General features: G+C 69.3%; 2 protein-coding genes across 2 annotated transcripts; both read left to right on the plus strand.

The window, feature by feature from the left end:
* Positions 1-293: 293 nt before the first annotated feature.
* TYMP (thymidine phosphorylase) lies at positions 294-6,922 on the plus strand. Its single transcript, XM_084642305.1, has 9 exons — positions 294-635; positions 1,441-1,643; positions 2,024-2,122; positions 2,569-2,698; positions 3,276-3,394; positions 3,939-4,101; positions 5,191-5,421; positions 5,726-5,866; positions 6,577-6,922. The coding sequence occupies exons 1-9, from the start codon at positions 380-382 to the stop codon at positions 6,789-6,791; spliced, it is 1,557 nt and encodes a 518-aa protein (XP_084498431.1). The 5' UTR covers positions 294-379; the 3' UTR covers positions 6,792-6,922.
* Positions 6,923-8,056: 1,134 nt separating this feature from the next.
* SCO2 (synthesis of cytochrome C oxidase 2) lies at positions 8,057-11,644 on the plus strand. Its single transcript, XM_084617183.1, has 2 exons — positions 8,057-8,195; positions 10,598-11,644. Exons 1-2 carry the CDS (start codon positions 8,108-8,110, stop codon positions 11,596-11,598), a joined length of 1,089 nt encoding a protein of 362 aa, XP_084473309.1. The 5' UTR covers positions 8,057-8,107; the 3' UTR covers positions 11,599-11,644.
* Positions 11,645-11,982: the final 338 nt, after the last annotated feature.

An 11,982-nucleotide genomic window follows, 5' to 3' on the forward strand; every position in this document is an offset into this window, starting at 1 on the left:
TCCTCTGAGGGAGAGAGGCCTGGGTCTTCTGTGTGCCCTGAGATTTGAACCATGGTTGCAGGGGGCCCTGGGGGTTCACCCCAGGGAGGGTTCCCCGGGCTAGGGTCACCTTAAACCCGCCCAGACGGCTGATCTCGGGGCTGGAGCAGCAGGTCCAACTCCCCCCCGGCCGGGTGTCCCCGGGATGACTCTGACTAAGCCCCGATTGGCTGAGCCACATGGGAGTTTCCCAACGCACCTCTCCCGGCCCGGGACGGCCCGGGGCAGCGGGGCCCTTCAGCCAGGATTGGTCCCGGGAGAGGGGCGCGGTCGGGGCAGAGCCAGCGGCTTCCCCGGGGCAGGGACGCCTGGAGACCGGCCCCGGGCCAGTGTTCGCCCCATGTCCCAGCGAGCGGGCTCCCGGCCGGGACCCGAGTCCCCGCCTGGGGTCTCTCCGCTGAGCGCCCCCGCCTGCCGCCCATGCCCCGGCCCTGTCCCCGCAGCGCCCGGCCCCATGGAGCGGCCCGGCCCGGGCTCGGGCAGCAGCTTCCCGGCGCTGATCCGCAAGAAGCGGGACGGGGAGACGCTGCGGGATGAGGAGATTCGCCACTTCGTCCGGGCCGTGACCCGCGGGGGGCTCCAAGAGGGGCAGATGGGTGAGATGGGCCGGGCACCCCCAGAGCCGACCCGGGGACCTCGGCGGGGGTGGTCCCAGGGGGGTACTTCCTGGGGAGATGGGGAGCCCAGGGGGCAGGGGGGTCCGGGGGCGATGGGGAACAGGTCCTCGGGGGATGGAGGACCCAGGGGGAAAGCAGGTCCTGGGGGTGGGGGATGCAGGGGGCAGGTGGGTCCTGGAGAGATGGGGATTAGGTCCTGGGGGGATGAGGAACAGAGCAGGCAGGCAAGTCCAGAGGGGAGGGAGACAGGGGTAAGGTCTTGAGGGTATGGGGGACCCAGGGGGCACGCGGGTCCTTGGAGGGATGGGGAACAGGAGTTAGGTCCTGGGGGTGGGGGATGCAGGGAGCAGGTGGGTCCTGGAGAGATGGGGATTAGGTCTTGGGGGGACAGGGGACACAGGGGGCAGGCAGGTCCCTGGCAGGATGGGGACCAGGGGTCTCTGCTCTGAGCTGAGAAATGGGCTCCCAGACTGAGTTGGACGTGGATCCTAGGGGAGCCCCGTCTGCTTTGGCCCCGACGCAGCGATGGGCTGGTTCTGCCCAGGACAGGAGGCCCTAAAGTGCCTGGAGTTAATTGCTCCCCTGGGGGGGGACAGGGTCGGCAGAGCCCACCCCAGGAGCTGTGACTCCCGCCCATCCCCTCCTCTCCCCACAACACACCCCAGCCTGCCCATTCCCAGACCTGTGCGACCCTGGACTATCACACCCTGCCCAGTTCCCATCAGTGCATCCCCCCGAGCTCTGCCTCCAACCCCCGGTACTCAGCCCTGGCTCTGTCCCCCAGGGGCCATGCTGATGGCCATCCGGCTGCGGGGCATGGATCCGGACGAGACGCTGACTCTGACCCGGGAGATGGTGGTGTCGGGAAGGGTCCTGGAGTGGCCTGACAGCTGGCAGAGGCTCCTGGTTGACAAACACTCCACAGGGGGCGTGGGAGACAAGGTCAGCCTGCCCCTGGCCCCGGCCCTGGCTGCCTGCGGCTGCAAGGTGAGTGCCAGGGCCCGGCAGCCTCTGCTCCCTGCGCAGAGGCCTGAGTGGGGCCCAGGGGTTCATGGCAACCCCACGCGCCTGCCCGGGTCCCCATAGCCATGCCTAGAAGGGTGGAGATGAAGATGGGTGTGCTGGGAACCCGGAGAGGCCTGTGTCTCTCAGCAGGTGGGGCTGGCAGCATGATAGTGGGTACACCCAGGGGCCCTGCAGCTGGCCTGGGTCTGCCATTGTACAACTGCCAGCAGAGATGGGTGCCCTGGCAGAGCCTCTGCCCGGTGTGCGTTCCCTTTGGCACCAAGGAAAGGGGCTCATCCCTCCCCATCTCTCCTGCCCGGCTGCCTCTCACCAGGGCCTGTGGCTTTTTCCTCCCCTGCCAGGTGCCCATGATCAGTGGCCGGGGTCTGGGCCATACCGGGGGCACGCTGGACAAGCTGGAGTCCGTGCCAGGGTTCAACATCTCTCAGAGCTCCGAGCAGGTGAGGGGGCCACAGCAGGGGCTGAGTCCATGCCAGGGGAGGGAGACCCGAGGGCCTGCCTGGTATTGTGCTGCCCCCAATCCGGTGCCCCGTGCCTCTGGGACAATGGGAGGGGGCACAGAGCAAGCATCCATAGGGGCTCAGCCCATGAAAGGGGTGTCTGATGGAGGCAGGGGGAGACCTGAGCCGGGGGAGAGCCAGTCAGTGCCTTGGTGCTCCCCTCATCCAGGCTTCTCACTGAGCCCCTCAGACAGCTGGGCATCCTGCGCCCAGTGCCTCTGCCCATCACCAGGGGCGGGCATCCAGGCTCTGCCCACCTCCTGGCACAGGCCAGCTGCTTTGCACTTGGCTGTTGCCCAGAAAGGGCCCTGCTGGGGCAACTGGCCGCACCTGGCTTTGGGGGGTGCATGGGGTCACACACTGACAGCCCCTCCCCACTGCTGCAGATGAGGAGCATCCTGGAATGTGTGGGGTGCTGCATTGTGGGGCAAAGCGAGGATCTGGTCCCAGCAGACAAGGTGCTCTACGGCCTGCGGGACGTCACGGCCACCATCGACAGCCTGCCCCTCATCACAGGTACCACAGCAACTGCCCCCATCCTGACGCCTGGCTGCCTCCCCCGGGGCCTTTGCAGGGGGCAGAGGAAAGTGGGGTGGCACCGATGGGGCAGGCGTCCCTGGAATCTACACTGTGGCTGCCCCCTTGGGGTGGCAGAGCCCGCAAGGCACAGTGGGAGCCAACGCTCTTCACCCAGTCAGCGATGTCTGAGATCCAGGGGGGACTGGGAATGGTGAGGACTGTGGGGGGCCCAGGAGGCTGCCCGTTGGGCTGGGAGACCCACGTTCAGAGAGAAGAGAGCTGACCTCTCACCCCAAAGTCCAGCCCCCACCAACCCTGGTGTGAACTCCTTCCCCTTGGGCTGGCTCAGAGCAAAGAGCTCACCCCTTGTGCCGTGCATGGCGTCACTGCCCAGCAGCGGGTCGGCCAGCGAAGGGTGCCAGGGGACTCGCAGGAGCGGAGACGGTCGGTGGGAGCCAGAGAGCAGAAATCAAGGCAGGGCGTGGCAGCAGTCCCCGGGGCAGCAGCGCCCTGCCCCAGCAATGGAGGTGCCCAGGCCTCCCCATCTCTGAACCGGCTCCCCCTGACTCTGCAGCTTCCATTCTGAGCAAGAAGGCAGCAGAGAAGGTCTCGGCCCTGGTGCTGGACGTGAAGTTTGGCAGCGCTGCCCTCTACACCAGCCTGGAGAGCGCCCGGACCCTGGCCCAGAGCCTGGTGAACACCCAGACCCGCCAACCCTGGGACAGGGGGCACAGCCATCCCCACCCACCCCAGGAGCCCCGAGTGGCCTGACCTCCTCCCTACTCTGCTTGCAGGCTCCTCCTGTCCGCCCACAATCCCTGTGCTGACTGGCCTCCCCGGCCCTCTCCCTATGGGGCTAGAGGCCTCCTGCAGGTCCCTGACACCGGGAGCCGTGCCCCGTTCCCATGCCTGTGCCACAGGGGCGGGCGACCTGTGCTCTGGCACAAAGGGAGCTGGGACGTGTCCGTCACTCCAAGACAACCCCCAGAGAAAGGTCTGTTCTTCCCGGGGAGCCGAGTCTGCCATGTGCAGCAGGACGGCAAGGTGAGGCCAGGCCAGGCCGGGCAGGGCAGGAAGGGGGGATGCTGGGACCATCAGCCAGCCACACGGTCTGCAGCCCCCGTGAGATGGTGATGCAGGGTGGGAGCTACCCCCCGTCCCCTGGGGAGATGCCAGGCTCCTGTCCCCAGGCCCAGCTGTCCCAAACACTCTCGGCCCCTCCCTCCCATCCCTGCAGGTGTCGGTGGGCAGCCAGCTGGGGATCTGCACGGTGGCCATGCTCAGCAAGATGGATGGGCCTCTTGGGCAGCGCGTGGGCCACTCCCTGGAGGTGCTGGAGGCCCTGCAATGCCTGGAGGGCCAGGGGCCGGCGGATCTGCACCAGCTGGTCACCACGCTAGGTGTGGGGAGCTCAGGAATTGCAGTGCTGGGGGAGACAACAGCTGCCCGAGGGTTAATGCCATGAACATGGGCGGCAGGTGACCCGGGGGCTTTGGGAGGCTAGCTCTTAGCTGGACCGCCCCATCTGCCCAGGGGCCCCATACCTCCCACCCTCCTTCCCCCACCGGAGCCCAGAGCCCCCCCACCAGCCCCGGGCCACCCGAGTACTCCCCACTCCCCTCAGCCCTGAATCCCCAGGCAGGTAAGCAGCTGAGCGCGTCCCCCAGCACGGCAGGCAGTGCAGCTCCAGCCCCCGAAGGCCAGGCGGGCGGGCAGCTCGAGCCCTGGCTCCAGCCACCCAGAATCCCTGGCTGCAGGCTGGCCCCCACTAACCCCAACCCCAGCCGGGGCAAGGACGCCGGAGCCCTCCCAAAAGGTGGGGGTGAAAGCAGCCCCCTGCCTGCCCCCAGCTGCCTGCCCAGCTCTCCCCCAGCGCAGCTCTCCCCGACCCGGCTCCAGCTGGGGGGGCCCTTGGAGCCACAGCCCAGCCATGACAAGAGCCGGGCAGGCAATTGTGGGGAGCCTTGGCAGACCCTGTACCTGCCCGCAGTGCGGGGGGCCCAAGCAGCCCCAGGCCCATGCCCCTGCCCCCCCCATGCCCCACACCCAGGGCCGTGCGGCTCTTATCTGGGTCAGACTGCGGCTCCGAGGCCCCCCCACAGCCGGAGCCAGGTCAGTGAGACGCGCGGGCCGTGTGAGGAGCCGACGTGGAGGTGCTCGAGTGAACCTCCACACAAAGCGGCCACCTCCTAGCGCCAGCCCTTTGTCCCCTCCTGCCCCTGGCCAGGCTACAGTCATATCCCCCCGCACCCGTGAGGAGAAGTGGGGGGCAGAGGCCAGTAGCTGAGAGCGGCTATGGCCATTGGGCTCCCCGTCACAGCAAGGTGGCTGGGTGGAACGGGGCCCGTGGGCAAGCCTGGGGGCAGGGCGTGTCGGGGACGACGGGACGAGGAGCAGCACCTTGGGGCAGAGGGGCGGGAGGGGGCTGCGGGAGGGAGGGGGGTCTCCGTGGGTAGGAGCGAGACCCCAGCCCCTCTCTCCCTGCGCAGGGGGCAGTCTGCTATGGCAGTGCGGGGAGGCCGGCTCGGTGGGGCAGGGCGCTGCCCGCATCGCAGCCACGCTGGCGGATGGCTCGGCGCTGGGGAAGTTCCAGGCCATGCTGCAGGCCCAGGGGGTGGAGGCCGGCGTGGCCCGGGCCCTGTGCACAGGAACGGAGGAGCAGCGCTACCAGGTGCTCGGCCGGGCTCGGGCCCAGGAGGAGCTGCCCGCGGCCCAGGACGGTAAGCAGGGGCGGGCAACGAGGGTGGGGCAGCCCCAGCCTGCAGGGGGAGCTGCTCTCTGCCCCTCGTCGCAATAGGAACCAAGGGAGCCGGTGCTGGGGAGAGGGGCCCAGGCTAGTGCCCCCTGCCCGGGCCCAGAGGGACACCCTTGGGCAAGAGGGGAGGGCAGGCCAGTGGGATAGGCAGCACCTCCATGTCCCCAGATTCCCGCCACCATCCCCACATCTGTGCTCCCTGTGACCCCGGCTCGCAGGCTGGTCTGGTGCCTCAGTAACTGCTGGCCCGTCTCCGCCCTTCTCCCCAGGCACAGTGCAGCGGGTCGAGGCCCTGCCCATCGCCCTGGTGCTGCATGAGCTGGGCGCCGGCCGCACCCAGAAGGGGCAGCCCATCAACCACCTTGTGGGGGCCGAGCTGCTGGTGACGGTGGGGCAGCGCGTGGCTAAAGGTAAGAGCCAAGCGCGCCCCGCCCAGGGCGCCAGCATGCAGGGCTCTCCAACCACCCCCTGCCCTGGGGTCTGCTGCTGGGGCCAGACAAGGGGGCAGAGTCCGGCCAGGACTTCTGTCTATCTTAGGGTTTTATTCCGCTGCCCATTCCCATGGTATCTGACCTGCTCTGGGGCACCCATCCCGAGCTGCGCCCAAGTGCCCTTTGCCTGGCAGTTATTCTGCAGCTGGCAATGCCAGTTCAGTAGTCCAGAGCCTGGGGGCTCACTTGGGTTCCCTTTGCCTGGGAGTAGGTGGCACTTCTGGACTGAGGGCCCCTGGGCTGGAGACTGGCTTGAGGAGGGGAGAGACACCTGGCACTACCCCCTACCAAACTGCAAACGGGGTAACTGGCTGGGATTAGAGCAGGTGGAGGGAGTGGTAGGGACTCGTGAGGAGGGGTGCCCACTTGGAGAGCCCCGACCAGCCCATGACTTCTGAGACCCCAAGAAGACCTGGGACGCGCCTGCGTCCCCTCCCTTGGGTTAGGAACCAGTTGGTTCTACTTTGGGTCCTGTTTTGATCCCATCTCTGCCCAGGAAACGAGGCCCTTGCTGCCCATCCCAGCCCCGGCAGGTGCACCCCAAGAGCCCCGCTCCCTCCCAGTGCTGTCCTTCCCCACGCCCAGCAGGGGGTGACAAGTGTCTCAGCCCCTGCCCCCCACCTCTGTAGGTTCACCCTGGATCCGGATTCACTACGACACCCCGGAGCTCAGCAACGATCAGAGACAGACCCTGCAGGGGGCGCTGGTCCTGGCAGGCTCGGAGCCCTTCCTGCCCAGCTGCAAGGTCGCAGAGGTTGTCCTGCCACAGGGCAGCCGGACACTGGAGGAGCTGTCAGAGGAGCAGGGCTTGGGGAGCAGCCAGGAACTGCTCTGCTCCGCCTGAAGGGAGGGATCCCCAGCCGCTGCCCCCATGGACCCTCTGACTCCTGGACAGTGCAACTCGCCACCACCCTTCAGCCCCCACGGCCAGCCCCTGCCACCATTAACGACTGGGCAATAAAGCGTCTTGCTCTGCTACCCCCTAGGGGCCATTTGTGGTAACAGCCTGTCCCTCCCCCTCTGCTGCACTGCAGCCAGATGGTTTGGGCTGGGCCGGACACTTGGCTCTAGGGGTGCTGCCGCCTAGAACGACCCAGCCCGCCCGTCCTGTCACTGGCACCCTCGGGTGTCTGCCTTGCCACCACGATTCAGGCAGGCCGCTCACGTCAGGCTGCCGCAAGCTGCTGTTCTGCCCTCGCCCCCCGTGGGGACAAAGCGACTCCATTCGACACCTTCCTCGACCGCGGGCGGCCTGCACTGGGGTGTTCAACGGGCCACTCCTGGCAAGGGCCCACCCCAGGTCTCTCGACGTGCATGCAGCCCTCCCACTAGGGGTCACGTGCTGGGGCTGGATCGGGCACCCCCAAGTTTGGGGGAGCCATGGGGGGGCATTGCCCCCCCATGCCCAACAAAGCCCCCTGGCTGGGGAGGGGCTCTGCAGGGGCATGGGAGACACGCCCAGCAGGGAGCTCTGCAGGAGGGAGGTGTGGGGGACACCCCCAGATGGGGGTGCTGTGCGAGAAGGGGGCACCAATTGGGGGGTTCTGTGGGGGGAGGGTGGACACCCCCAGATGGGGGTTTTCTGTGGGGAGGGGGGCACCCCCAATCTGGGGGCTCTGCAGGAGGGAGGGGACACCCCCAGATGGGGGTTCATAGAATCATAGAAGGTCAGGGTTGGAAGGGACCTCAGGAGGTCATCTAATCTAACCCCCTGCTTGAAGCAGGACCGATCCCCAGTTTTTGCCCCAGATCCCTAAATAGTCCCCTCAAGGTTTGAACTCGCAACCCTGGGTTTAGCAGGCCACTGCTCAAAGCACTGAGCTATCCGGGTTCTGCGGGGGGAGGGACACCCCTAGATGGGGGTTCTGTGTGGGGAGGGGGGAATTGGGGAGCACCGGGGGGGGAGGGGGACACCCCCAGTACAGGGTTCTGTCGGGGGAGGGGTCGAGCCCTCGCAGCCCCGCGCGCGCCCAGCGCTGTGCGGGCAGCGCCCCCTGCTGCCGGCAGGCGGGTATTACACATGAGCCGCGGAGCCCAGAGCGCAGGTGCAGCGTTAGCCCGCCTCTGAGAAGTGCCCGCGCTCTGAGAGGAGGAGGCTGTACAACCACGCATGCGTTGGGCGGGGCCCTGGGTGCGCGTGTTGGCGTTGGGGGATTCGCCATGGCACTTCCTGGTTTGGGCGCGCCCCGCCCCGGCGCGCGCTCGGAGCGAATCTGCCGGTGGAGAGAGAGCACGGCGCTGCCGCCAGGTGGGAGGGGGGAGCTCGGCGCCGGGCTGCGGGTCGGGAGTGGGGGGCACTGGCAGGGCTGGGGGGGGCTGGGCTAGCGGGGGGCTGCGGGTCGGGAGTGGGGGGCACCGGCAGAGCGGGGGGGGGCTGCGGGTCGGGAGTGGGGGGCACCGGCAGAGCTGGGGGGGGCTGGGCTAGCGGGGGGCTGCGGGTCGGGAGTGGGGGGCACCGGCAGAGCTGGGGGGGCTGGGCTGGGCTAGCGGGGGGCTGCGGGTCGGGAGTGGGGGGCACTGGCAGGGCTGGGCTGGCCGGGGGCTGCGGGTCGGGAGTGGGGGGCACCGGCAGAGCTGGGGGGGGGGCTGTGGGTCGGGAGTGGGGGGCACCGGCAGAGCTGGGCTAGCGGGGGGCTGCGGGTCGGGAGTGGGGGGCACCGGCAGAGCTGGGGGGGCTGGGCTAGCGGGGGGCTGCGGGTCGGGAGTGGGAGGCACCGGCAGAGCTGGGGGGGGGCTGTGGGTCGGGAGTGGGGGGCACCGGCAGAGCTGGGGGGGGGGCTGTGGGTCGGGAGTGGGGGGCACCGGCAGAGCTGGGGGGGGGGCTGTGGGTCGGGAGTGGGGGGCACCGGCAGAGCTGGGGGGGCTGGGCTAGCGGGGGGCTGCGGGTCGGGAGTGGGGGGCACTGGCAGGGCTGGGCTGGCCGGGGGCTGTGGGTCGGGAGTGGGGGGCACCGGCAGAGCTGGGGGGGGGGCTGCGGGTCGGGAGTGGGGGGCACCGGCAGAGCTGGGGGGGGCTGCGGGTCGGGAGTGGGGGGCACCAGCAGAGCTGGGGGGGGCTGCGGGTCGGGAGTGGGGGGCACCGGCAGAGCTGGGGGGGCTGGGCTAGCGGGGGGCTGCGGGTCGGGAGTGGGGGGCACCGGCAGAGCTGGGGGGGGGCTGTGGGTCGGGAGTGGGGGGCACCGGCAGAGCTGGGCTAGCGGGGGGCTGCGGGTCGGGAGTGGGGGGCACCGGCAGAGCTGGGGGGGCTGGGCTAGCGGGGGGCTGCGGGTCGGGAGTGGGAGGCACCGGCAGAGCTGGGGGGGGGCTGTGGGTCGGGAGTGGGGGGCACCGGCAGAGCTGGGGGGGGGGCTGTGGGTCGGGAGTGGGGGGCACCGGCAGAGCTGGGGGGGCTGGGCTAGCGGGGGGCTGCGGGTCGGGAGTGGGGGGCACTGGCAGGGCTGGGCTGGCCGGGGGCTGTGGGTCGGGAGTGGGGGGCACCGGCAGAGCTGGGGGGGGGCTGCGGGTCGGGAGTGGGGGGCACCGGCAGAGCTGGGGGGGCTGGGCTAGCGGGGGGCTGCAGGTCGGGAGTGGGGGGCACCGGCAGAGCTGGGGGGGCTGGGCTGGGCTAGCGGGGGGCTGCGGGTCGGGGGTGGGGGGCACCGGCAGAGCTGGGGGGGCTGGGCTAGCGGGGGGCTGCGGGTCGGGAGTGGGGGGCACCGGCAGAGCTGGGGGGGCTGGGCTGGGCTAGCGGGGGGCTGCGGGTCGGGAGTGGGGGGCACTGGCAGGGCTGGGCTGGCCGGGGGCTGCGGGTCGGGAGTGGGGGGCACCGGCAGAGCTGGGGGGGGGGGCTGCGGGTCGGGAGTGGGGGGCACCGGCAGAGCTGGGGGGGGGGGCTGCGGGTCGGGAGTGGGAGGCACCGGCAGAGCTGGGGGGGGGCTGCGGGTCGGGAGTGGGGGGCACCGGCAGAGCGGGGGGGGCTGCGGGTCGGGAGTGGGGGGCACCGGCAGAGCTGGGGGGGCTGGGCTAGCGGGGGGCTGCGGGTCGGGAGTGGGGGGCACTGGCAGGGCTGGGCTGGCCGGGGGCTGTGGGTCGGGAGTGGGGGGCACCGGCAGAGCTGGGGGGGGGGCTGCGGGTCGGGAGTGGGGGGCACTGGCAGGGCTGGGCTGGCCGGGGGCTGCGGGTCGGGAGTGAGGGGCACTGGCAGAGCTGGGGGGGTTGGGCTGGGCTAGCGGGGGGCTGTGGGTCGGGAGTGGGGGGCACCGGCAGAGCTGGGGGGGGGGCTGCGGGTCGGGAGTGGGGGGCAGGCACCGGCAGAGCTGGGGGAGTGTGGGGATGGCGTACCAGGGGGCTGTGGGGGATCGGCAGCGCTGGGGGGAGCCCAGTGCTGCAATGGGAGGGGCGTGGCTGGAAGGCTGGAGCCAGGTCTATCCGCACAGAGCTGAGGGAGGTGAGGGTCGCCCCATGGTCCAGGAGCCTCTAGCCTGAGCTCCAGCGTTACCAGGCTTCTGCTGCCATGCGGGTCTAAAGTCGGTTGTTTCTCCCATCTCTGTTCTGGCTTCCCACGATCTCCCCGGGCCTGGCCCGCAGGCCGCCCACAATTCCCGCAGTGCAGAATGCTACGGATGAGCCCAGCCCAAAACACTCGTTACTTGAGGCTTTTTCGTCCTTTCAGCTTTGCCCAGGATGTTTCAGACCCTCCCGCTCCGGAGCCGCTGGCCCTTTGCCCCATGCGGTGCCCAGCAGCTCAGCCTCCAGGGGAAATCCTGGGCTTTCCGGGAACGTGCCCAGAGACGCCCTCCAGCCGGCTGCGCCAGGTGGTTTGAATCGACAGCCAATAAAACAGTCTGGCCGTCACCCTGCTTAAAAGCCTGGGAAGTTGGCAGTAGCGGGTACACCAAGCCTGCAAGGTGGTTCCCAGGTGCAGCAGCAGGGACTCAGCAGCAAAGGTGGGCAGGTCAGACCCTCTCCTGGAACAGGGTCACCAGGAGACTGTTCGCCCAGGGGCCCCCGTCGACCAGCGGCTCCGCCACACGGATACAGCTGAGGACTCGGCTGCTCATCACCTGCCTCTTTGGGGGGGCAGTCCTGGGTGCGTGGCTCTACATCCACTCCGAAAAGGAACGGCAGCAGAAGCTGCAGCGCATCCAGGAGCTGAAGAAGCTGGCCATCGGCCAGGGGGACTTCCACCTGGTGGACCACACTGGGCAGCCCCGCTCCAAGGCCGATTTCTTGGGGCAGTGGGTGCTGCTCTACTTCGGCTTCACCCACTGTCCAGACATCTGCCCCGAGGAGCTGGAGAAGATGAGCCAGGTGGTGCAGCTGCTGGACCAGGAGCCACAGCTGCCCCGGGTGCAGCCGGTCTTCATTACGGTGGACACCGAACGGGACAATGTGGCCGCTGTGGCCAAGTACGTGAAGGAGTTCCACCCGCGCCTGCTGGGGCTGACTGGCCACCCGGAGCACGTGCGGGAGGCTGGCAGGGCCTATCGTGTGTACTACAGCGCCGGGCCCAGGGACGAGGACGATGACTACATTGTTGACCACACGGTGATCATCTACCTGCTCAGCCCCGACGGGCTCTTCCTGGACTACTACAACCGGAGCAAGAGTGAGGCGCAGATCGTCCAGAGCATCAAGGGGCACATGGAGACCTACCAGACGCTCTTCAGCTGAGCACCACACAGCAATAAACGCCCTGCTTGCAGCTAGGGCAGAATGACGGGGCCTGATCTCCTTTCTGTAGCCCAGCACTGCTGCTCCATGCCGAGCGTTGTGAAACAGGCAGCGGGGAAGGGGCCTTCTGCAACTGCAGGGGCTCGGCTCCTCCAGGGCCCCTTCCCTTACAGCCACAGGGGCTCATCTCCTGTGCCAGGTGGGGAGGACCCCCTACAGCCGTAGGGGCTCGGTTCCTCCTGGGCCCGGTGGCCAGGATCCTTCCCCTACAGCCGCAGGGGCTTGTCTCCTCCTGGGCCAGGTGGGCAGGACACAGACAGACACACACACCCCTGCAGCCCCAGGACCCCCTCCCCTTACAGCCACAGGAGCTCCTCTCCTCCT

This window comes from Lepidochelys olivacea (genome assembly GCF_965140295.1).
Source record: "Lepidochelys olivacea isolate rLepOli2 genome assembly, chromosome: 1".
Taxonomy (NCBI): domain Eukaryota; kingdom Metazoa; phylum Chordata; order Testudines; family Cheloniidae; genus Lepidochelys; species Lepidochelys olivacea.

Coding starts and splice junctions, on each gene's coding strand:
- TYMP (XM_084642305.1), top strand. CDS start 380: ATGTCCCAGCGAGCGGGCTCCCGGCCGGGACCCGAGTCCCCGCCTGGG. Junction 4,102..5,190: donor CCAGCTGGTCACCACGCTAG/GTGTGGGGAGCT, acceptor CTCCCTGCGCAG/GGGGCAGTCTGCTATGGCAG. Junction 5,422..5,725: donor GCTGCCCGCGGCCCAGGACG/GTAAGCAGGGGC, acceptor CCTTCTCCCCAG/GCACAGTGCAGCGGGTCGAG.
- SCO2 (XM_084617183.1), top strand. CDS start 8,108: ATGGCACTTCCTGGTTTGGGCGCGCCCCGCCCCGGCGCGCGCTCGGAG. Junction 8,196..10,597: donor GAGCACGGCGCTGCCGCCAG/GTGGGAGGGGGG, acceptor TCGTCCTTTCAG/CTTTGCCCAGGATGTTTCAG.